At 39.0% G+C, this 23,709-nt stretch overlaps 5 protein-coding genes across 12 annotated transcripts; 1 reads left to right on the top strand and 4 right to left on the bottom strand.

Moving 5' to 3' along the window:
- Positions 1 to 185: 185 nt before the first annotated feature.
- nprl3 (NPR3-like, GATOR1 complex subunit) lies at positions 186 to 10,117 on the bottom strand. Of its 8 annotated transcripts, none has more exons than XM_034593522.1 (15): positions 10,000 to 10,110; positions 9,693 to 9,917; positions 8,961 to 9,030; positions 8,065 to 8,103; positions 7,159 to 7,291; positions 6,132 to 6,206; positions 4,803 to 4,956; positions 4,531 to 4,612; positions 4,078 to 4,215; positions 2,969 to 3,125; positions 2,439 to 2,545; positions 2,062 to 2,191; positions 1,270 to 1,459; positions 985 to 1,177; positions 392 to 557 (listed from the first exon to the last, which is right to left on the bottom strand). In XM_034593522.1, the coding sequence occupies exons 2-15, from the start codon at positions 9,886 to 9,888 to the stop codon at positions 392 to 394; spliced, it is 1,830 nt and encodes a 609-aa protein (XP_034449413.1). In that variant the 5' UTR covers positions 9,889 to 9,917; positions 10,000 to 10,110. The 8 variants fall into 8 exon arrangements, with proteins under 8 accessions (XP_034449412.1, XP_034449415.1, XP_034449417.1 ...); XM_034593523.1 differs by having other exon boundaries at positions 10,008 to 10,110; XM_034593521.1 differs by having other exon boundaries at positions 186 to 557; positions 9,693 to 10,117.
- Positions 10,118 to 11,035: 918 nt separating this feature from the next.
- Positions 11,036 to 12,018, bottom strand: LOC117766475 (hemoglobin subunit beta-A). The gene is made up of 3 exons (XM_034593533.1): positions 11,840 to 12,018; positions 11,373 to 11,595; positions 11,036 to 11,279 (listed from the first exon to the last, which is right to left on the bottom strand). The coding sequence occupies exons 1-3, from the start codon at positions 11,929 to 11,931 to the stop codon at positions 11,148 to 11,150; spliced, it is 447 nt and encodes a 148-aa protein (XP_034449424.1). The 5' UTR covers positions 11,932 to 12,018; the 3' UTR covers positions 11,036 to 11,147.
- Positions 12,019 to 13,423: 1,405 nt separating this feature from the next.
- On the top strand, positions 13,424 to 14,288 carry LOC117766487 (hemoglobin subunit alpha-A-like). The gene is made up of 3 exons (XM_034593548.1): positions 13,424 to 13,584; positions 13,678 to 13,885; positions 14,044 to 14,288. Exons 1-3 carry the CDS (start codon positions 13,490 to 13,492, stop codon positions 14,170 to 14,172), a joined length of 432 nt encoding a protein of 143 aa, XP_034449439.1. The 5' UTR covers positions 13,424 to 13,489; the 3' UTR covers positions 14,173 to 14,288.
- A 1,903-nt stretch (positions 14,289 to 16,191) lies between these two features.
- On the bottom strand, positions 16,192 to 17,995 carry LOC117766063 (hemoglobin subunit alpha-2-like). Its single transcript, XM_034592771.1, has 3 exons — positions 17,901 to 17,995; positions 17,610 to 17,817; positions 16,192 to 16,299 (listed from the first exon to the last, which is right to left on the bottom strand). Exons 1-3 carry the CDS (start codon positions 17,993 to 17,995, stop codon positions 16,192 to 16,194), a joined length of 411 nt encoding a protein of 136 aa, XP_034448662.1.
- A 3,381-nt stretch (positions 17,996 to 21,376) lies between these two features.
- LOC117766476 (hemoglobin cathodic subunit beta-like) lies at positions 21,377 to 22,432 on the bottom strand. The gene is made up of 3 exons (XM_034593534.1): positions 22,300 to 22,432; positions 21,630 to 21,852; positions 21,377 to 21,550 (listed from the first exon to the last, which is right to left on the bottom strand). The coding sequence occupies exons 1-3, from the start codon at positions 22,389 to 22,391 to the stop codon at positions 21,422 to 21,424; spliced, it is 444 nt and encodes a 147-aa protein (XP_034449425.1). The 5' UTR covers positions 22,392 to 22,432; the 3' UTR covers positions 21,377 to 21,421.
- Between the last annotated feature and the right edge of the window lie 1,277 nt (positions 22,433 to 23,709).

Raw genomic sequence — 23,709 nt, 5'->3', positions numbered from 1 at the left:
CCCGTCTTTCTCTCTCGACCTCTGGGATTCCTGGCAAGAGGTATCTGGAAGTCTGGAATGATGATTACTCTGTGTGCCCCTCTGTGGTCAGTCCAGATGATTCGGACACATCTGGGAGAATGGACGATGAGGTTAAAACCCCACCACACCAATCTTTGAAATACTCACAGTGAACACTTGAGGTATTTTCTCTTATGTACAAAATAATTTAATATTGTAAACAAACATTTGGCTCATAAAGCTAAAACACTTTCTACACCTTGTAAATCTGCACACATTAATGCAATCACTTTGTGTTCTGATTTTGAAATCCTGATATTGCTGTGAGCACAGCAGGTTAATAAACGCTCATCTTTTCCAGTTGGTGAGAGCAGATAATGTCTCTGTGCCACTACTCCATGGGTGACTGGAAGATTGAAATAATGGGATCCTCGTGGTTGGTCACCACAAGGACACTGCGGAACTTGTCAAACAACGTCTTGAGCTGCGAGCGCCTCATGTTCTCATTGTACATAATCTCTTCCAGGTGATGATGCCCCCGGAAATAGTGCAGCAGCCTGAAAGCAGTCAACAGAACAGGCAGAGGAGTAGGTGGATCATTACCGGGTATAAATCAACCATGAGACAAGACTTTCACAATTCCGATAAAAAAAAATGTATGTGCAGGAGGTGACAGATTCCCTGATTGTTGCTTCCTGCAAATCTTACTTTCAAAATCCTCTCAGCTAACAGCTGGTTAATTAACTTTACGGTAGTTCCAATTAAATTTCTCAAAATTGAATGCAATTAAAATAACTTCTTTTCCAAATCATTACACAAATATCTTATTTACTAAAAGACATAGAATTTCTCAGTGGAACCGTCCTAAGAATATATACCATCTGTTCATTTTACTGCCATAAACCAAAGAGCAAAGGAAAGAAGAGAAAAATTTGATGCAAAAGCAAAAAAATATATATTTATATTAGAGGCAGGTTTGGTTACCTGGCAAACATCCGCAGATCCTCTGGATTTTGTGCCGCAGGGATGTTAAGTATAACCTGCCTCTCATGCTCTGACAGGCTGGCGAGCAGCGTCTCTGTCATCCTTTTATTTAGTGGAGAGTCTCCACCAGGCAGCAGCTCTGCACTGGAGTTGTCCATACTGGGACTGGTGAGGGTCATATCATCGCTGCTGGCTACAGACACAGAACAGACACATGGTCAAAGATTATGTACCGGATACACCTGTAAGAACAGAGGCAGAGATGTGTGCTAAAAGAGGACATACTTGGGGAACCGAAGCTGAGAGCACTAGGGGTACTGAGACTTCGGCCTCCTACTCTGGCGGCCAGCGGAGGGTCTTCTTCCCTGATCCCAGGCTCGTCCTCGCTGGGCGGTACCAGCAGGCAAACATAAGTGTGCAGCTGGATCATCAGGCGGCGCTGAAGCATCCACACCACCATTTGAATCAGCTGGACCTGGTCAAGGGCAGAGCATCAAACATTACAAGTCAAGCATAGCAGTTACAAGTGGAGTAGAGGACAAACACGGAACAAGTGAGGCTGAACACGCTCATGTTCCCAACCAGGTCAAATATGTTTTAACTCAGTCGTGGGGAACACAAAAGCTCAAAATAGAGGCACAAGAAAGAACCACGGTCTGATCTTGTTCTCATAAAAAATGGAGGCTGCAGACGCTGGAGCTGATGTCCCTTTGCCATTTATAATTCATCCCGATGCTCAAACTGCTGCTCTGCCAAAATAAGATGGGTCACAGATGATCATCCGACAGGCCTGTCCTTACAAGACACCATCTAGATTCATATTAGCCCTGTAAATACTATGGATTCACTGCGAACTAATGTCACATTTGTTTGCTCTTAATTTGTACAATAATCTGTTTTTGTTCTAGTAAATTATTCTTAAATCTAAAAATATCAAATACCAAATTATTTCATTATACAGATGACAAAATAAAAGCCAAGGAGGTTGTCTCACTCGTTCACACACAGTCCTTTGTAATATTAATATTATATGTTACATAGTTTTGCATAGTATTTCATCAGCAACAATAATCCTACCTCCTGGGCAGGAGCCTCCAGGGGGTTTCGGAACTCAGCCAGTGAGACAGGTAGTGAGAACTTGGCTAATATGGTTGGAAGATCATGACCAGGAAACTGCTGAGCAAAGTGCTCAGCCAGCGGTGAGTATCTGTCCAGGGAGAGACAGGACATGTTATTCCACAACACAGAGCTTGACCAGTAACACAACAATTTTGAATAAATTTTCCATAGTGTTGTAAAGGAAAGTCTACTTTATAGAGTTCTGGTTATTTAATAGCTCATGCTGTGTAGAGCAAGCTAGGTGGGTGTACAGAAATATTATTTATTATTATTACATCATTAGTTGTGCAGTAACCAGTCGAGCCGACTGGCGAACACATATGAGGGACACTCACAGGCAGATGTTGGCATGAGGAGACAGCATGTACACGTTGTTCTCGCACAGTGGGTAGATGATGATCGCTTTGCCCCAGTAAACCAAGTGTGCTGCGATTTGAAAGATCTGAGTGGGAAATATTTTGCAGATAGAATCAATGATGTGAAATAACAGCAACTAAACATGAGCATCTAAACCCTAAAAAAATGGGTTGAAGGAAAATAAGAGAACATTTAACTTCTCACTATAAACAGGAACTGAAAGTACATATATTGTCCACTAGATGGTGGTAAGACACCATCGATAGAGTAACCTCCTTTACTAGCATAGTTTTTATTGGATCTCAGAGGCTCATACTAGTACTACATGCATTAATTACTTCTTAGGATTTGCATTTAAAGAACATGTTTTAAAATACAATACAATCACTGAATTGTTTATTTGTGATCACTGAATGAGCATAGTCATTATACGCTGTTATGAATATTTTTTAAAGATGTGTGTGTTCTAAAGAGCAGCAATGGTGCACGTGGTGCTGCTGGTCTGCACCTGGAGTAAGGCCAGGTCAGCGTCCTGGGCGAGCTGCTGCAGGTTTTTCACAGCTGAGCAGGTCTTGATGAGACGCACCATTGCAGGCGAGCAGTCCAGAGGGAGCTGACTCAGTAGAGCCTTCTCACTTTCCAGTAGCAACAGAGCATGATACGGTCTGGAGGATCAAACAACATACGACGCAGTAGAAATCAGCTTTAGTGCCAGTCAATGAACAGAACAACTAAGTATATTCCAGAGCACAAACTGACCAATATGATGAAATAAAAATGACCTTTGCATATTTTATTCAGCTGCAAAATATAGGAATGCAAATGAGAAGCAGATGGTGATCACACCTCTACTGTAGTAAAGATGAAGAAACAATAGGTGGCAGTATGGGCCCACAGAAAATGTGGTTTTCCCAGACACTAAAATATAAAGTCAGAGTCCTGGAGTTAACAAAATAAGACACTTAATCATCTATTAAAGATGCAAGAATTTAACATAACAAATTAGTGGATTAACAGTGTATCCAATAACACAAATTCAGAATTAGAATGATCCTGTTAAATGAGATGGTCACGTATAGGGTCTGTTACAGTCATGAGTTTATTACTTCTTATTATAACTGAATATTTTCTTTAACCAGATCAACTTCAGATAATCAACCTGTCACATTCTAAGATGACTCATTTTAATGACTTGCAGCCGAGTCAGATTAGAAATTAACACTAAGGTTCTTTCTGCCCATAAATGGGTTCATGGGCAGAAAGGGAGAAGGGGAACAACAACTAAGGGTAAATGTTATACATTTCCTACAAAGTAAAATTAAATGTAATAGGTTAAAAGGAACCTCATTTAAATATTACATTAGGAAATATTTACTCTATGATAAGACTTGTGATGTGTTTATGCTGTGAGAAGGGGCTGCTGGGTGGAGTATCTGTGGTTGTTTGTGAAAAGCCATTTTTAGTATAATGGTTTGTAGCTGCTGACTGAGGTGCTGCCTGAGTTTTCTTTTCAACTCAGAGTGTAAAAAAGTTCCCTATATGATTTAGTGTAAGCAAGTTGGTCTTCTCCTGTTCAATATAATGATTAAGTACAAAAAGAGACGTACTGTAACACACCTTATGGCCTTAAGGCTGCACTCTAATGCCTCTGGGGGTATGTGGTTGCCACCAATCCTGTGGATCTTGTGGGGTAAACAGAAACTCACCTCCAGCCAGTTGTTAATATGTAGTCGCACAACACCAGTTGTACAAAGGCTGAAAAAACATCAATATCATCATTAATATTAACATCAGATGCCAATGTTTTTTTGCTGAATAAATGTAAAATAAATAAATAAATAAAAACATATAATTTCATTACCTTCTGGAAAATTGTAAATCGTGAATCCGTTAAAAATGTAATTATTAAATCAAAATTTCAGGGAACAAACATCAGTTTCTGGACAGATATTGCAAATAAAGGCTTCATGCATTATCTTAGCTGTAAACCTAAATATCAGAGTCAGCTATGTGGACAATATATACTGTTTATGGGAAGAAAAGAGCAAAACAATGAGCCTAATCACACACCTGTCATATGCCTCCTTCAGGTCCCTGGCTAGTTTACATTTAGGAAGAATTTGTCTAAATGGGGACTGGGGGCTTCCATCTGCTGTCGTCAAAGAGAAGAAAAACAGGGATCTTGTGTAATTTGTTAGTTAATGAGCTTCTAAACTGAAGTGATTAAACAATAACGCATCACCATACAGTTGAAATTCTGACAAGCTACATTGTTCTATAATAAAAAAGACACTGCAGTAAATTTGCCATCAGGTCTGAGGTGTGAGGAGTGTGCGTCTCACTCTCAGTCGTGGTTGTGATCTCATCCTGGACGGCCAGCATCAGTTTGGCCTCTCTGGTCAGGTACTGGCAGCGCCGCTCCTCGTGCTGCAGAGCGATGGCGATGCGGCGCGACAGGTTGTGCATGCAGCTGATGACGGAGGGATCGGCGTTCGCCTGCGGAGGCCAAAGACGAGAGGGAGCAAATATAAAAACACGTTGTATATACTGAACTGAGTGCTTACACATTATACTACATTTACAACACCAGTGCTTTTATATGTAGCTCAACATTTATGTCAATCATACATGGACCTTCATGTGACATACAGTAAAGATCTTAGCATGTAGCGTGCTAATTAAAACTTCATGAAACTTTAAAAGTGTAATTAATTCCTTGTCATTTTTATGACAATTAATTAACTGTTTATTATACTGTGAAGCGTATAATGTTAGAATTATGTTGAGATATTTTATTTTCGATTTGGGCTCATCTCTGTTGTATTTCTGTAGTTTAGTAGTGCTTTTTAATTGCACTGCATTATACTGAGAGAAGTTTATAATATTCTGTCTTCCTCTGGAATGTAAATAAAGACAAAACCAATGTGAGAAATAAACAAATTAATCTCTTTGCATTGTTAAATATCTCTGGTTGTACTTTTTGTGTAATAGAATGACAAAAAAAGAAAAAAAAAGCAGATTGACATAAAATAGCTTGCTGGTGTACAAATTTGAACTGTGGAGTCAATCAGAACTGAATAATCATATCTTGTGCAAACACTTATATTAGTGTATATATACAATATACAGTAACGACCCACACTGTGAAAACACCCTATGAGACAGTATTTTTTATCGAAGGTGCCAGGGTTCCACCACCTCAGTTACTAGGCAGATATCACTGACAAAACATGACTGTGCATTTTTTCCCCCCCATCTCAGCTTTACTGACACTTTCAAGATACAGTGACTCAGCATGGGCAGGAACAGGCGGCGCCTTGAAGGCCAGCATGATTAAGCATAGTACCGTGGCCCCGCCGCCCTAGGGGTTCCAGTGCTCTCACAGATAGAGTATATTGGAATATTATCACTCATACACACACCACACAGATTAACAGAACACAACATGTGTGTCCCACCCACACTCAGCTGACTTTATTGTGCCATCATTAAAATTAAAAGTGTCAAATTAAGTTGTAATATTAGAATATTAACATTTATACTCATTTATATTAACTGATAGGTCATTATGGCACCAAACACACAAACCATCAACATGTCACTATGATCTCAACAATTAACAATATGTATAATTATTAATTATATTAAAATATGAAGAAGTCTTTTCATACCCTGAGTGCAAACACCACATTAAACAAGATCATCGTGGGCATCTCTCTCTTCGGGGAAGGATCTGTTTTAGAAACCTACATTGAAAGAAGACCAATTTTTAAATGACGCATAATGTAAACAAGGTTTATAATAATATCAGCAAAATACAAATAAGACAAGTCAGTTAATTAGCTACTTAAACGAATGCAATGTAATACAGGCCTGAAATAAATCCTGCTTAATGAAGGTTATAATGTTTGTTTTTTTTACTGAAACTACTTTCAATTCAACAGTTTAATCATTTAGAAGGATGCAGTTTAAGGTGCTGTTGAACTGTATTATCTTTTGCAGAGAGATTTTCTGGTATTTCCTCTGTGGGCTGGACAAAAATATAACCTGTCCATGTAATGCAATACAGTTTAATAACAATAAAGTTAAAACAACATCTCTCTCAACTTTCTCAAAATAAGCTGAATTGGTGTAAATTATAACCTCGATGGTGGTAGGATTTGTTGCAGGTCTGCTGCATTAGATTGCATTAGTTAGCATTAGCAGAAGGCCAATCATAAATGTTGAATAAAAGCTGCACGAGTACAATGATATGCAACAGAGGACAAGTTTGTGATTGATGAAAAGTTTGGTTTTGTTGAGACTGTGTCAGGCAAGTGTTGACAAAACTGACTTTGTAAATAAACTACATTGTTTTTACACGTTCTTGTCATTTTCTATATTTTCTATATCTACTGTGAAATTTCCTTTATCTTTGCCACACAGGCAGTGAATCCTCAGACCAAGAAGGAACTGTCAGTAGGGGGCACTGCTGAGGTTAAGACCCTATCTGCCAAAATTCAAAGCTGACATACATTTAGAGGATCAGTTATGAATGACCTCATAGCTTCATCAAAGCCAGATGGCAAGACACATAAACATTATGATGATATTCCCTCTAGGAAATTTCAAGTAAATGCATGCAAATTCAGTGCATGCCTAAAAGCAGCTTTACTGACAATTTACTACATATTTTCATGAGGCCTCATTTATCCCTACCTGAATGATGGGTGGATGCTGGAGGAGAGTCGGGTGACCCACAAACCGAACATTGTCTATCTTCAGTTCAAACTTCTTTCCACACATGTCGGATTTGGTGGCCAGGATGGTGGCGAGGATGATGTCAGAGAACCTTAAAGAAGGACGATCAGGTTCGATGAGAAAGTGCGCAGGGTGGGGAGAGAGGTTAGAGCAGAGAGACAGCTGGGACGAGTGAGAAAGTGTAAATTAGCTCAGTTTGTTTACATGTTTCACAGTCCTGTCTACGAGAGGGGTTGCATTAATCAGATGCATCTGCCTGTAATATAATTCCACAGTTAGAGTATAAATTAAAAAGCTTGTGTGGCTACTGGAGAGGAGAAAAGAAGAAGAGCTCTCCTGGCGGAAAAAGTGAAGTCGCTGTATGATTATAGAATGTGAAAGACTCATGCTGGTTTGACTCGAGTAACTCATGCTGCGATCGAAGGGATGAAAATCAAGCCGATGACTTTCAGTATAGAATTTTAACTCATTGAAGACTTACCTTTGAGAAGAACACAATTTGAGAAGAATGTTTTGTAGTTTGATTTGCATTTTGTTTCAAAATGCTAGACTAAATTAAATTAATATAAATTAAAACTTAAGTTATAATTATTTTAAATGTAATTATTGTGATGTAAAATGTTGGATATATTTATTTATATTTTTCTTTTCAAAAAGGCACACGGTACAGAGGAAAGCAACACTGGAAACCCAATTAACCAAACACTGATTCACTGGATCTGCTACAGACTATTTACAGGGATTTTTTTTTTTTAGATTAGGGTGGGGATCCATATAGGACACAAATTAGGAAAGAAGGGGGTAAAAAAAAAGACAGGGGTGATCTAAGCGAAGGAAAGGTGGTTTAGAATGATTTGGTCTTACCCTGCTACCAACTGTTCGTCAGTTAGTGGAGATTGTTCCCTGAAATGGGAATTGGGCCATAAAAAAGAAGAAAAAAGCAAACAAAAGGGAAAATGCAACAAACAATTGGGCTGGATGCATAAAATGGACATTAAAAACAATCCGAACAAACATGTGATACTGCGATGTCAGAACGCGGTGTGCATGTTGATTCAAGCGTTTATATCATTTTGGCTGACTCACTTCTATCTTTATATGAACATGTGAGCGTAAATGCCAAACTGTCATGATGTCATGACAAAATATTTTAACGTGACTCAACCTGTTAAGCTGGAGGACCCAGGCCTGTTTGAAGTGAAGTCAGTGGGGAACATATACATTTGATGGTGTTGTGCCAGAGTTTATCCGATTACGCCTCGCGGGCTGAAGCGTTGAAAGTCTAAAAGAGGTTAAATGCTCACATGGGGCTAGACATGTTCCAATACCATTTTCTCCTTCACAATACCTGGATTTCGCGTGTTGGCTGATGCTGAGTGGTGATCCGATACCAGTGCTTTAAAAAAAATAACAACTTCTTATATAACGTATTTTAGCCCTGTATTGAAGTGAACGTTAATTTCATTGTTGTACGGCCTGGCTCAGGTTAAACCTCAAGTGTAAAATGCAGTGAGGTGATACATGTTTTGAAGTGACACCACCGGTACAAGACCAACGAGAGACTCAACCCCATGAGCTAAATTGACCATGGGCCAGCCCCTCGATTCTTCTTGAATAACAAAAAGAGTTTCTTCGGGGAGGGGTAGCAAAAGGAAGAAAAACATATTAAAAGTAAGAGAGTCACGTGGATCTCAGAAGGGGCTGCAGTCAGTTGTATTACTACTATAAATCTGTTAATATTAGATGAAGAACAAAATTACCTTGAGTCACCATCCTGATCTTCAAGAACATCCCCAGTTGTGTTCTGTGCATATGGACTCCGCTGTTTAGCTTGTGGACAGAAATAACAGTGTTAGTTAACATGTTTATTCCAGTTGGAGAAATAACAGCGTGAATGTTTCAGAGAAGTCTCGTGTTAAACTCTGTGCTCTTATGGTATGAGATATCACTGTCTTTTCCAATGTGGTATAAGTGTTTGACAATCTGTCAAGATTATAAGTTATAAATCTAAGTTATCTTGTGATGCCACGAGAGCTCATTGTCAGATCTCAGTTGGTTGTCCACTTGTGTAATAGCTGGTTGTGTTTTACATGGTGTGGACAAAGTAGCACATGAAAAATAACAAAATCACAGTCATATCGATTGTTTATCATTGTTTATTCAAACAATACTGTCCCAAGCTTCTTATCTGTCAAACAGTTCCATCAGCACTGAGACAGTCTAAATACACACAAGAACATGGAGCAAGTATTGATCGGATTGATTTTTCTTCAGGTCAATAATCAGTGTGACCACTCTGCCTGAATCTGTTCATTGTAATAAGACAAAACTCATTGCTGAGCAGTTGAATTCCACTGGACAAGACTGTGAAGTGTAACTCTAACTAGGTCCAGGTCCTGTAAACGTGTGAGTGAGTGAGAGAAACCCTCTGACTTCACAGAGTTTCAGGTATTGGACAGCCTGTGGTTCATGCTAATGCTTTGCCCTCCTACCTGTGAGAGAAGACGGACACTCCGCCGCTCTCTGGAAAGGGTACCGGAAGAGGAGCTTGTTCCCTCGGCTGCCGGAGCTCACCAGTATGACGCTAATGGGACTGGTTTTATCGCCAGTTTTGTACACGCTGTTTTGCGACTGGCTGTACATGGATTTTCGGTCATCTGGTAATCCGCCCGATGGGTTTAGCATCATGTTAGCATCCTAGCTAACTTTGCGTTAGCCTAACCACACAAAACAAAGTCAGCGGCGAACAGGGAACTTCAGCAAACTAACAAGTGGAGCTTGTATTAATGTCCAGCTCACACAGACACCTGTCATGGATACTAAACTACAACTGGTTCTACTTTAGGGCCGAGCTATAAAGTCTGAGCGTTCATCACTGTGCTCCTCAAGTTGTTGTGTGTCACTTCGAAAAGTGGTCGACTGGAACAAGCGACAGCGGCAATAACATTCCTACCCCCAGCTTGCTTGCTTTCTGTGAATATATAGAACCGTAAGAACATTATAATAAATTATAAAACCACAGAGAGCCAATAATGCTTTCTTTTTGTCTTTCTCTTTCTTTCTTTCTTTCTTTCTATAGATAAATAAAACCATATGAAAATATGAAGGCCAACACATGCTTTCTTTCTTTCTTTCTTTCTATTGATAAATATAACCATATGAAAATAATAATAAATACAAAAACACAGAGAGCCAACACATGCTTTCTTTCTTTCTTTCTTTCTTTCTTTCTTTCTTTCTTTCTTTCTTTCTTTCTATAGATAAATAAAACCATATAAAAATAATAATAAATAATAAACCACTGAGAGGCAACACTCTCACAATTAATTTCAGCCTATTCACCCATTCAAACTTTTAATTCAATTTAATTCTTAGATATCTATTAAACACCTGCCTGTCCAGCCGTGTTTGAGAGAATGGTTCAGTTTGGCAACCAGCCATTGCCCTCATGATGCAGAATTCTGATGCTCTGGTATCATTTATTTCAGACGGCCGCACCCATTTATATCAAACTGGACAGTTTTCAAGAAGCCAAATTAGCGGGCAAAAGTGTTTTCCTTGTAATAGATGAGTCATAATAAATTGCAAAAAATACCTAATTTACTTCAATCCTGCATTAAGCATAAATACCGATTGTATGGACTTGAGGATGGATTAGCTTTGTCCTGAGTGACAGACGATGAATCATTATCCCATCATTTTAGCTGTTCCTTTTTTATTTTTGGCTATTTGCTTGAATTCATGTAAATCATTATAATAGAAATTTGCACTGAGCCACTGAGTAGAAAAATAAATAAGACTCACACCTCTATGAATAAATGATCACACATAAATACATGTCTTCATTTTGCCTTTTATTTAATGCATTTGGGAAAAGTTTCACTGCAGGACGTTGTAGTTGTAGGGCTGCTGCACATTATTTGAATGTGACCTGCGTCCCCTGAGCCTCAGTGGTACTGTCTGCCCAGGGCGAACACCACCACAGCCAGGAACTTCTGCCAGGCCTCCTGGACTTCAGCGGTGAAGACGGAGGGGCCAAACTTGGCAGCCACGCACACACTGATGCACTCAGCAAGAAGCTGTGAGGGAGACAGACAGACAGGGATGCATTAATAGAACTGATCAAAGAACAGTTAGAGTGAGTGCCGGCAGAGTCAGAGATGGTCACCTACCCTGAAGTTATCAGGATCCACGTGAAGCTTCTCAGAGTGCATCGTGCTCAGTGCGGAGTAGACGTTCTTGATGTCGTCCAGGTTCTTCACAGCTCTTTCCAGCCCACCCATCACTACCTTGCCATGCTTGGCGACTTTCTCGTTTCCCAGGATGGCGGCGTTGGTGGACAGGTTGCCAAAGGTTGAGAAGTGTCTCTGTGTCCACGGATACACAATCAAAAGCCTGAAATGATCACAACACAGAAATGGAAGAAAGACACAATGGTCAGTGACACACTATAACAACAATGTGAAGATGCAAAGCTCCAAGAAAACTACCATAATATAATACTAATAATAGTAATAATAATAATGACAACAACAACAATAATAATTACTTCATCTCTATAACAAGTTACAAAGTGCTGAACAGAAAGAAACACATATAACTACATGTATATAAATGCTTATGTGAATAGGCAGGTTACCTGGTCAGAGCCTGGGGTCCAATCTCGCCCACATCGATTTTTCCCCACAGGGAAATGATGGCGGCACGCTCAGCAGGTGTCCACTCGACCATGGTTACGGCGTTAAGTTTTTCTTGATCTTTTTCTGATGAGAAAAAAGAGACAACCTCTGATCACAAACCTTCAGAAAAGACCTGCCTTTCTCTGGGTTTTATTAATTACCCAATGCCACACCTCTCAGGCCTGGAAGCATTTGATTGGTCCAGAGTTGAGGAGAAGTTGGGTTGTCACCTGCAGGGGAGCACTGCCTGGAGAAAACTGATAAGAATATAATGCAGATTATCAAGGCTTATAAATTGAAAAATGACTTTCAATAAATAACCCAAAGCATGCCAATTAGTTTTATTTTACATTTAAAAATGTTTATATAATGTCTTTAATTAAACCTCCGTTAATAACATGTATTAGTACAATCTCCTTTGTCCTCTCTTTTGTTGCCCTTTAACCTTCATTACTACTACAAAAGGACCTTTAAACTAAACACCTTGTAAAATAATCTGTTTTAACACCGACGCTATTTTCAATTTGCTGCAATAGTTTGTCTTTGTTACACAGTTTGGGCATTGTCCTTATTTTCATGATTCATTTTTGTTTTTTTATTAATTGTGTTCCCTTTGAAACCCGAATTTATTAAAGTGCTGATTGCAGAACTCTTTTTGTAATTTTTGTGTTTAGTGATTTTTATGAAATGTTTGCATCCTTTGGTCACCACAGCATTTCCTACTAAAGATGCTCCTCTCAAAATTACAAAGTGTAACCTTTTGATATCTGAATGTACATTATATGATTATGCACTGTGAAACGTTTTAAGTTTCATTGTTTCCTGCTGACTTAGAAATGTTTGTCAACTGAACTTAGTTGTAATAATCATTTCAAAATCATCAAGTGTAACTTAATGTGATAATTTGCATTAATTGAATAGTAACACTGAAGATCATTACTGTCATTTACATTTCTCAGTTTGAAGAGTGAGTCTTTAAGTTGTGCATGAAGCTCTCACAGATGCAGGGGTTGAAACCACTTTGTACCAGATTCAGTTCTAAGACAACATGTGAGGCTGCTCACAGAGACGGTCTGATCGGGTTTAAGTGTATGGGTTAGAAACTAAGTTCTACTATAACATTCACCAAGATTAAGGTTGTTTTATTATGAAAAGAAAAATAACTTTGCCTTAATTTAACAGCAATATCCTCATAATGACACAAGTCTCCTCCATGAATGAGTTCTTGAATGAGCAAATGTATTAAACGACTCAATTTATAGGCCATTAAAAAGCCTCTTTAGGCAGCTTGAAATTATTAGGGTAACTAATTCCATTAAATTCATGTCATGGTTTATTTTTTGTGGATGTGCAGACAAATTCAAATCCATTATATTTTAAGTGATATAAATTAACCGAGCCAAATAAATAAATACATAGAGAAGGGAGTGGTTGCATTTATCTCAAAAATGCTTTGGAAACTTTATCAATTTCTTTGATAGAGGTGTGGTCTGCTTTGATGGGTGCGGTGCAGTTTGGTTTGATATAAAAAAGACCGTTGGCAACCGACCTCATCTTCACATCAGAGTTTTTCTTTCTTTCTGTTGTGAAAACTTGAAGAAAAGGCAGACATGAGTCTCTCTGGGAAAGACAAGCGCGTGGTGAAGTCTATCTGGGACAAAATGTCCTCGAAGTCCGCTGAAATTGGAGGCGAGGCTCTTGGCAGGTACAAGCCTTCTGTCATTTGTCTTTTTACTTTAAATGTGCATGCTTTAACTTGCTTTATTCATCATTTATGCATTTGATCCCCATCTGGCAGGATGCTGGTTAGTTACCCGCAGTCTAAGACCTACTTCTCGCACTGGGCGGACCTGAGTCCTCAAGCCGAACCGGTGAGGAAGCATGGAGCCGTCATCATGGCGGCTGTTGGAGAAGCCGTAGGATACATGGATGATCTTCCAGGATTCCTCAACAAACTCAGCGAGCTGCACGCCTTCAAACTCAGGGTGGACCCCGCCAACTTCAAGGTATATCCTCGGTTATAAAGGACACAGACTTGTCAAACTGTTGCCACTGACTATCTGGCCCACATGTTTTCTATATCTGACAGAAATCTGTTTGAGATTCAAGGTAGCCTGAGCATTTTTTCACTTGTTGCTGACTTGTTCTTCTTGCACAACCACAGATCCTGGCCCACAACATCATCCTGGTCATGGCCATGTACTACCCCAAAGACTTCACTGCAGAGGTGCATGTCTCCGTTGACAAGTTCCTGCAGAATCTGGCTCTGGCTCTGTCCGAGAGATACCGTTAAACTGCAGTGAGCAGCGACTGCATGTTGGCCACATATGTCCTCCACAGCAATGTCTAAATGCCTTTTTTTTTCAAAAGAAAGGCCTCGGTAAATAAATCAAATAAATGTCAAATGTCCAGATGTTGGTCTTCTCTTCCTTGTCTGTTATTCTCTTTCGGCTCTCTCGCATAAAATTAAATTAAATTAAATTAAATTAAATTAAATTACATTTAATGATGATGATGATGATGATTATTATTATTATTAGTAGTAGTAGTAGCAGCATTAGTAGCAGAAGTAGTAGTATTTTCGTTGTATTTTGTGTATATGTATATAAAATATTACATTATTCTAAAATACTTTTACATTATTGCAACATTTCATTGGCAATATAGAGTAAAAGATAGAATAAGCTAAAATGGAAATGTACATAAGGTAATGTGTGTATGTGTGTGTGTGTGTGTGTGTGTGTGTGTGTGTGTGTGTGTGTGTGTGTGTGTGTGTGTGTGTGTGTGTGTGTATGTGTGTTTTTGTATGGGAGCTGTCCGAGGTTCTAACTTTGGTCAGTTCCACCTCACACATATTGTGGACTCACTCTAGCGTCACTCTGACCACTGAATACACCTTCTATTAAAACTTTACTCCTCCTTCCTTTTCGGAGATCCATTGTCACTTAAATTTGTTTCTGTCCTTGTGTCAATCTGACCAACGACCCGATTTTTATTAATAATGTGATTACAAATCGCGTTTAATAAGAGCCTGTCAAATACCTCTGGTGAGCGATAGACTGAGTTTTGACTGTGTGACTTATGGAGTGAATCTAAACACTAGTTTAGAAGTTAAGAGAAAATGCAGCCTTATAGGAAAGAAGGACATGATGGTTGAACATCATCACTCTGGAGGAGGGCACATATCGTGGCAGGTTGAAAATGCAACCTGAAATAAAATGCATCCCACTGTAGCTTTTGCTGGGAAAGAAGGATCTAGTCCATGTTCACTGCAGTTATATGATATGAAATATTAAAAAAAAAATACTTGATGATTAATCATCTTTTGGGCTCCTTAGAGGGGAGTCATTCGGCTTCAACTTTAGAAAAATAAACAAAATCCTGCAATCAACTTTGTACACATAAATCCTCTATGTGCACAAGCATGATGGGGTTGGGGTGATAACTGAGAGAGGGGGTGTGATTTGACAGGTCGTCAAAGAGGATTCATTCTTGGTCATTTTGGTATAAAGGGGATGACAACCCGCTCAAATCTCCATACAAATCAACCCCTGGACATTAACATATACGACATCTGCCTACGATATCACAACATTTCAATGGCAATAAAGTGGAGTATGAGATAAAATAAGCTGAAATGGAAATTTACACAAAGTGGTGTGTGTGTGTGTGTGTGTGTGTGTGTGTGTGTGTGTGTGTGTGTGTGTGTGTGTGTGTGAGAAAGAGAGAGAGAGAGAGAGAGAGAGAGAGAGAGAGAGAGAGAGAGAGAGAGAGAGAGAGAGAGAGAGAGAGAGAGAGAGAGTTGGTATGTTGTCTATGCAAAAGGTTATAAGCATCTCTCACTCACTCACTCACTCACAATGTTAATTATTCTTCCCATATTATAATTGCCATTATCATTGACATTTGACTATGTAGCCTCTGTTTCATGTATAACTAAATTGTGTTTTTGGAAGCTGTACAAAAAAACCATACTCTTTTTTTCAATATGTTTTTTTTAACATAAGACTAAATATCAATTTTCAAATATTGCTTGTGTTGTTTAGCTTTCAATGATACTGATCTGATGCCACTCGTGCCGTTACCTGACATAAAAACATTATAACATATCTCTCCGCAAGAGGAGAGATAAAAAACACACACACACACACACTCACACACACACACACACACACACACACACACACACACACACACACACACACACACACACACACACACACACACACACAGTGGCAGATTTGTTGCATTTGATCATTTATTCATATAATTAGATTGACAGAGATGAATGAATCCTGCTCCTGATGGCAGTTTATCGGTATTTCTCAGACAGGAACTTATCCATGGCCACATGGACCTCAGGGCTGAAGTCATTGGGGAACATGATGGCAAAGACCACAAGGATGTTGTGGGAGAGAATCTGTGGAGAGGAAAATAGAAAAGTACATTAAAGATGTATACTGATCATTAGGCCATAAAAAAGAGCCACATAGGCAATGGTCTTTTCACTGCGATCTTACAATAAAATGATTTGCGCTCAAACCAACATCTCTGTATATCACTAACTCCTCTGTCTTTCTACCCTCACAGTGAAAACAGAAAAACTCTTGATGGAGACTATTGTAAATTAACGTATAGAAGTATGATCTTATATGATGCTGCGTCCTTTTCGATTCGTGTGTGTAACCAGCCATTCTATAAGGTATAGATAGAGGTCTGTGATTGGCCCTTGTATGTTATTGATAACACAAATTCAGCACCTAAAAGCTTTTATCCTAAACATGCTTTTGGTGGCACATAAACAGCAGCAAACTAGCTCTGACATGTGATTGTAAGTTCGGCGTATTTTTATGAAATGCTACACACACAATATGCTTGTTATATGTATGTTGTTAATGTGTAACTAGGTTAATTTAAGCTAATCCGTCGTTGTCTCCAGCACCATGGACAGTGAAAGCGCTTGGAGCGGAGGCGCACTTTGGAATAAATGGCCTGAAATAATCAGTAATCGGGGCCCTGAGCAACACTGGACCATTTCATCTGACTTGTATGGCAATGGTTTCCAACATCAGAAGCCTCACATTAAATTGTAGTTTACAGGATTGTAAACTGAACGTGACACATTTAGTTTGGCTTGAACACATTGGATTGAAGGATTTCTCAGAAACTCCTCAAACGATTTCCATTAAATTGTGTGGTGATGTGGCCCAAGGAGGAGGAACACATGGGATTTTGGATCAGAATATCTTTTATCACTTTTGTTTTAAACGTGGCGAGATAATACGTTGTCAACACTTAAGTACATTGTTTTTTCCCCCATGGAGCCTCGATCTTGTACACTTCCAGCTTGTAAGTCTCCTGTATTCAACATAAACATTATTATTAAGATTATTATTGTGATTTGGGACTACGGGCTATACAAATAAAATTTGATTGATTGGTTGGTTGAAATCATGCAGTGATTGTTCTATTTGTACTAATTGTATGCAAAGGTTGTGAATATATGTGTATGTGGCGTGAGACTTGATTTCATTAGATGTAATATAGAGATGAAGTGGCCAATCAGCCTTGTTGGAGATATCGCTTTCTGATTTAAAATGATAAAGAAAACCATAAAGCAAAAAACACTTTAAGAAACCCTTCTATGCATTAATCATCAATATCATCAATATCATCAATATCATCATCATCATCATCATCATCATCATCATCATCATCATCATCATCCACCTTGAAGTTGGCAGGGTCCACTCTCAGGGTGAAGGTGTGCAGCTCACTGAGGGTCAAGAGAGCTCCAGTCATGTCGTCCAGGTTTTTCACAGCCTCCGCAACTCCAGACATCACGGTTATTCCCTGCTTCCTCACCGGGGCGGAGCCGGGGCTCAGGTCCTTCCAGTGGGAGAAGTACGTCTTGGTCTGCGGGTACACCACCAGCATCCTGCAGGTGATAAACGCTCATTGGTTAAAAAAGGGAATTATTGGTAATTTATGGATAGGAAATTGAGTCTGGGTCATAGTTACCTGGACAAGGCGTCACTGCCGATGTCCTCCGCCTTAGAGGACACCTTAGACCAGAAGGCCTTGATTGTGTCCTTGTCCTTGACACTCAGACTCATGGAATTCGTGGAATTCTGCTCAAACCGTGTGCGGGTTTTATACGTGAAACGGGACACGGGTCACACCTGGGCCACCTCCGAGAGAGGCTGCGTGGCATTTACATTTTGGACAGAATCCAAATGATATGTTGCAGCTTGCACGAGATAAGCGCACACACACACACACACACACACACACACACACACACACACACACACACACACACACACACACACACACACACACACACACACACACACACATAGAAAGAGAGAGAGAAGTCACATCTGATACAACAATCCAAATTATTTTAAAATCGTCTTCAACTCGAAAGGTAAGTCAATTTGGTAAAAGTGCTTCACATAAGAAATAAAATGGCACATTTTAAAAGCAACAAGACAAACAAGTATCACTTAGAAATACATTCAACATTTAAATGAAGAAATACACAAATTTCTTACAACAGTCACCAAACTACGAGTGTGTAGCAGCCTATGAAAGTTAATGTTGAAATGGGCTGTTATATTGATCTTATAATTCAAACACCTTTGGCTCCTCAGTGGAAACTATATGTTATTATTAACACATTTATTTATCCTCTGTGTGCACCTTTATTTTAGATTCGTGCCGAACTGTAAATTAGGTTTGAGAGCTTTTATGTGGCTCAGTATGAAAACTGAGCACTACCATAAAGTATTTATATGATAGATATTTAAATGTGACCAACTCGTAAATCTTAATCCTCACCCACAGATTAAATAATAAAAGTATTTATTTCATCGTTTGTTTATTTATTTACAGACTTTAAACTGGATGTGATCATACAAAAAGAACTTGTGGCTCTGTCTGTTTTATTTTATCGTCATTCAAAGCTGGCTGTAGTGGTTCCAATCAGTGGATGGAGCAGCGGATTGGAGAACCACTGTTGCTCCACTCATCCAAAATAAAGGATTTGAAGTTTAGACCATGTAAGTGATCTGTGGATTTATTTTTGCTCACATCCCAGCAGCTCATGGTGACCCTTCAAACTGACTCCACCTGGGTGGAGAACGAAGGGAGACGTACAACCGCTGCACATCTGGAAACTCACACACTCTCTGTCAGGCAGAAAACACGGTTGCACCTCTGACAGGTAAAATACTACTTATTTTACCATACTAACGCCATAGAGATAAGATAGTCCATTATTAGTCCCACCATGGGGAAATGTACCGTGTTACAGCAGTGAAAAATAAAAAATAAACAGTTTAAGAGTATCTAATATATATATATATATAATATGATATTGAAATTGCATGGATCGAAAATGATGATTGGACAGTTAGTGATTTTGAAAAATCTTTGTTTACATCGATTTTTATTCTCGAAGTTTCTCACAATATAAAACAATTTCTTCCGTCGTCTTCCCATTGAATAGACTCAAACCCATTTTAACCTTTTCCAGTCACACGCGCCCTGACAAATACAACAAAAACATATTTGAAGTGACTCATGTCAAAAAACATTATTGAGATGTTTCATGAACATTGTAATGATGTACATGAGAAGATGAGACATAAGACAATTATCATTCACCTTGAAAAAAAAAAACATTTACTATATAAGAATTTGGCTTAGGGTGCTATCATACAAACAACATTTAAATATCGAAACAAAAAGAAACTCAGTTGTATTATATTTTTTCTCAGTTTCTTGATAAAAGAAATGGGATTTCTCGCCATATGACGTCAGTGGCGTTGGCAGTCACCCTGTCCAGCTCCGCGCACTGATTCGGATGTTGGCACCGTTGAACATTCTAAACACCGGATTGGGTCCAAATATAACAACCGAATTAAACAGAAAGGGCTTTGATACAAAGATTAAAACTATAAATAATCAAATTTAGGTTTTTCTTGTTTCATCACACTGTCGAAAGTTGATATCAGATGCGTTTTTGAGTGTAAAACGGATATATTCTTACATGACAGTGTGGGAGCGCCCTCTAGCGGAAGCGCATCTCTTTTCCACCATCATTGTAGTACTGCAGCTGGGTTGTGCTCCTCCATTGTGTTAGTATAATTCTTCAGGTGCACACATGTAACAGCATGAACCTTCACTGTGAATCAAAGCTGAGCTGAGAGAAGCAGCACAGGGTCCAGATGCTGCAGCTGTCAACCCAGTGCCCCTCCACAACCCCTCCTCCCTGACCGTGAATGCTTCAACAGCCACCGCTAGAGGGCAGCCCATGACTGCATATTTTAATCATTAATAGGAAGTTCCTTTTGTGTACCATGCTCATGTTCTTCTTTGAGGAAAACAAGCGTTTTGTTTTTCTTGCAAACTACTTCCTCATCATTTCCCCCAAGACAATAAAACTGCGAACTCACCGTTCGTCTCCTGCCTTTCACTGCATCTGTACTTTAAGTACATCCATATATACCTGACACTGTTTACAATGACTCATCTGTTGTAAACCAACTCTGATGGAGAAATTAAGAGTATTGTTGTACCATTACAACTGTGTGTTTGCGTGTGTGTGTGTGTGTGTGTGTGTGTGTGTGTGTGTGTGTGTGTGTGTGTGTGTGTGTGTGTGTGTGTGTGTGTGCGTGTGGTCCAGGTATTTCTGTTGTGGGGACCTGCATTTGTTCACACAGTCTCATTATGGGTGAGGCCAACGTAAATGATTCAATTTTAAAGTGAAGACATATTTTGAGTTCAAGTTTAGATTTCATTCAAGGCTAGGTTGAGGTTATGGTTATGGTTGTGGTAAGGGTTTGGCATGTAGTGACTCTGGTTAAGGTTAGAGTAAGTCTCCAGGAAATCAGTGTATGTCAATGTAGTGTCCTATGAAGTCATGGAGACAGGATGTGTTTGTGTGAGTGTGTATTATAATGTGTACCTCAGACAGCGTAGAAGCTTTCCATGGTACTCAACTTTACATAACATTTAAATCTGAATAAACATAATATCCATTGAATTGAAATGTACATATGTATGTATATGTACATGTATATATATATATATATGTATGTATATATATATATGTACACACACACACGCACATACATGTTTGTACTTCTATCTTAGTGAGGACACTCATTGACATATCACATTCCCTAGCCCCTTAACCTAACCTTAACCATCCAACTAAATGCTTAACCCTAACCTAAACCTAATTCTTATCCTAAAACCAAGTCTTTACCCTCAAACAGCCCATTGAAAAAGTGAGGACCGGTCAAAATGTCCCCACTTTCCAAAAATGTCCTCCCTCTGTAGGGTCTATGCTTAAAATGTACCTCACAAAGATATAAGCACAGGAACACAACTGATTTTAAATAAACAACTTTTTGAAGAAACATTGAAATGATGAGTGAAACCTTGCATGATGGGTCACACAGGACACTAATAAAACACACAAGATGTTTAAATACAAGTTTCATTTAGTTATGTGTGTGTTGCTCGGCTCTTCAGTAGTACTGACTCTGCAGTGCGTCTACCACAGCAGACAGAAACTTCTGCCAGGTGGCTTGGACCTGAGGGCCCATGGCGCTCCTGAGTTTGCAGGCGACGGTGATGGTGATACAGTCGGCCAGGAGCTGCGGACAAAACCAGAACACGTCATGAATCAGTGTCTGTGTGTGAGTCATATAGGTTAAATATGTATGATAGACTAACTCTGAAGTTATCAGGATCCACATGGAGTTTTTCACAGTGCAGCTGGCTCAGAGCAGCATACGTGTCTTTGATGTTGTCCATGTTCTTCACTGCTTCATCCAGTGTCCTCAGCACCAGTCTGCCGTGCGCTGCCACTTTGGCGTTGTTCAAAACAGCAGAGGCGGTGAAGATTTCTCCAAATGAACCAAAATAACGCTCTGTCCAGGGGTACACGATCAAAACTCTGTCAACACAAGGGGTATAGTTATTTCACTTATAGTGAAAACAGGGTTTCTGTTTAGTTCACACATTTGTTAGACTCTGAAATAAGTAATGGAAAACAGTAGTTTTCAAAATAACTCATTGAAACTTTAGGCAATGACCTATAAATCAGAAATGTTATCTGTATTTCTTTAATTCAGCCTCTTGCAAACACAGATGAGGATATAAAGCTATACATTATAATTCTTTAGAATAAATAAGTCAGCCACCTGCAATTGGCAAATAAGGGGTTTGAATTTTACATGAAACAAATAGTAGATATAATAAATCCTGCCATTCCAAACAAACAAATACTATCCAAACGTTTTCAGTCAACAAAATACACACTTGTACTCCATAAATTCTACACACACAAAAAAAATATATATATAAACATGATATGAAATTTTTTCACAGTCACATCCTCTACCTTGCCAAAGCTTCCGCTCCAACCTCGTCGATATTAATTTGTTCCCAAACAGCTCTGATCGTGCTGCGCTCCTGGTCTGTCCACTTCACCATGGCGTCTGTGTCATCAGTAATAATAATAATCTTCTGTTCAAGATTAATGTGGATTAATGTGTTATATCCAAGGTCACTGATGGTAAAATTGCTTCTCACATAAACCTTATTCATCAACTTTCCAAATTGCCTTGGCCACCAGTCACTTTCCAGAAGCTGCTGAACTTAGATTAAACTAAGCCTTCATTATCTGAATATCCAAGGCTCCCTCCGCCCAAATAAATCATCAAGACAACCAAATATCACCAAAGTTGCCTTGTGATGTTTGGCTCATGATACATTTATTTCTTGTCCTCAAGTGACCTGATGCCACGGAATTTGGGTTTTCTTTTAACCACAGAAATAAACAAGTGATAAATGTTGTGCCTTCGTTGTTTTCAAGATGCAGTGACAGTGAGTGATACATGATGTACCAGCTGACATAAAGAGGTCAAGGCTTCTATAGCACAGCACAGCCACGGTTTCAGTGAACCTTTAATGGTCTTGGGGAATAAATAAGTGTTTGCCTCATGCATTTATGACAAGAAGATTAAACATGATAAGGGTTGAACGATGATAAAGTGTTGTGAAAAGACATGTAATAATTATTTATTTATTTATTCATCTGTTTCACATGTGATATTTTATACTGTTGTCACGAAATTAATTAATTAAAAATATTTTTTTCATACCCATCATCACACAATTGTAACACATCTCTCACAAAGGTTTCATAACATTTTTCCTTTATGGGATTTAAGGAGGTTTGCTTCCTATGACATGAAATAGCCTGGATGAGGTGAATAAGTAATTTACTAAGTAATATTGTTTTAGTAATTTATTTTGTCATGCACCGAACATGTACCCAGACAAGACACTACAAACATGACGAGTGCAACAGCAGAATCTTAGCAAAAGGCCAGAAGGGCTACAACTTCATAAATGTCAGAAACTAAATTAGAGCACAAACTTTCTCCTTAGACATTAACAAAACTTTGGCATTGAGTATGTCTTGAAAATGCAAATTACATCCCAGCTCTGTTTACTTAAAAGAAAACAGAACAGAAAACCCTATATGATATAATCGACAATAAAATATTAGGCGCTTTTCCTTTTTTGACTTCTTCCAGATCACACAGTTGACTGTTTCTATTTTCCTCTGAGTGGAAGCAGCAAGATGACCACATCTCATCTGAGCACAGACAGACCTCGGATGGTCAGGCTAAGGGTCATTTAACTATAGGAACAGGAATAGGCTACAGGACATTGTGAAAGAGTGCAGCAACATTTTCAGGCACGACCCTGAATGACTTAACTCAGCCTGTGGAATTAAAGCCGT

This window comes from Hippoglossus hippoglossus, chromosome 8 (genome assembly GCF_009819705.1).
Source record: "Hippoglossus hippoglossus isolate fHipHip1 chromosome 8, fHipHip1.pri, whole genome shotgun sequence".
NCBI classification, from domain to species: Eukaryota; Metazoa; Chordata; class Actinopteri; order Pleuronectiformes; family Pleuronectidae; genus Hippoglossus; species Hippoglossus hippoglossus.
Note: the sequence above shows the minus strand (reverse complement) of the source record. Positions and strands in the feature narration are given on the sequence as shown.

Excerpts from the sequence above, each read along its gene's own strand:
- nprl3 (XM_034593521.1), bottom strand. The coding sequence starts at position 9,888 with ATGATGCTAAACCCATCGGGCGGATTACCAGATGACCGAAAATCCATG. Across the intron at positions 2,546-2,968 it reads CTGACCTGGCCTTACTCCAG|ATCTTTCAAATCGCAGCACA; the intron begins GTGCAGACCAGC and ends TTTCCCACTCAG. Across the intron at positions 2,192-2,438 it reads CCTCATGCCAACATCTGCCT|ATACTCACCGCTGGCTGAGC; the intron begins GTGAGTGTCCCT and ends CTCCCTGGACAG.
- LOC117766475 (XM_034593533.1), bottom strand. The coding sequence starts at position 11,931 with ATGGTCGAGTGGACACCTGCTGAGCGTGCCGCCATCATTTCCCTGTGG. Across the intron at positions 11,596-11,839 it reads GGACCCCAGGCTCTGACCAG|GCTTTTGATTGTGTATCCGT; the intron begins GTAACCTGCCTA and ends TGATCATTTCAG. Across the intron at positions 11,280-11,372 it reads TGGATCCTGATAACTTCAGG|CTTCTTGCTGAGTGCATCAG; the intron begins GTAGGTGACCAT and ends TCTCCCTCACAG.
- LOC117766487 (XM_034593548.1), top strand. The coding sequence starts at position 13,490 with ATGAGTCTCTCTGGGAAAGACAAGCGCGTGGTGAAGTCTATCTGGGAC. Across the intron at positions 13,585-13,677 it reads GGAGGCGAGGCTCTTGGCAG|GATGCTGGTTAGTTACCCGC; the intron begins GTACAAGCCTTC and ends CCCATCTGGCAG. Across the intron at positions 13,886-14,043 it reads TGGACCCCGCCAACTTCAAG|ATCCTGGCCCACAACATCAT; the intron begins GTATATCCTCGG and ends GCACAACCACAG.
- LOC117766063 (XM_034592771.1), bottom strand. The coding sequence starts at position 17,995 with ATGAGTCTGAGTGTCAAGGACAAGGACACAATCAAGGCCTTCTGGTCT. Across the intron at positions 17,818-17,900 it reads GGCAGTGACGCCTTGTCCAG|GATGCTGGTGGTGTACCCGC; the intron begins GTAACTATGACC and ends TATCACCTGCAG. Across the intron at positions 16,300-17,609 it reads TGGACCCTGCCAACTTCAAG|ATTCTCTCCCACAACATCCT; the intron begins GTGGATGATGAT and ends TCCTCTCCACAG.
- LOC117766476 (XM_034593534.1), bottom strand. The coding sequence starts at position 22,391 with ATGGTGAAGTGGACAGACCAGGAGCGCAGCACGATCAGAGCTGTTTGG. Across the intron at positions 21,853-22,299 it reads GGAGCGGAAGCTTTGGCAAG|AGTTTTGATCGTGTACCCCT; the intron begins GTAGAGGATGTG and ends TTGTGTTGACAG. Across the intron at positions 21,551-21,629 it reads TGGATCCTGATAACTTCAGA|CTCCTGGCCGACTGTATCAC; the intron begins GTTAGTCTATCA and ends TTTTGTCCGCAG.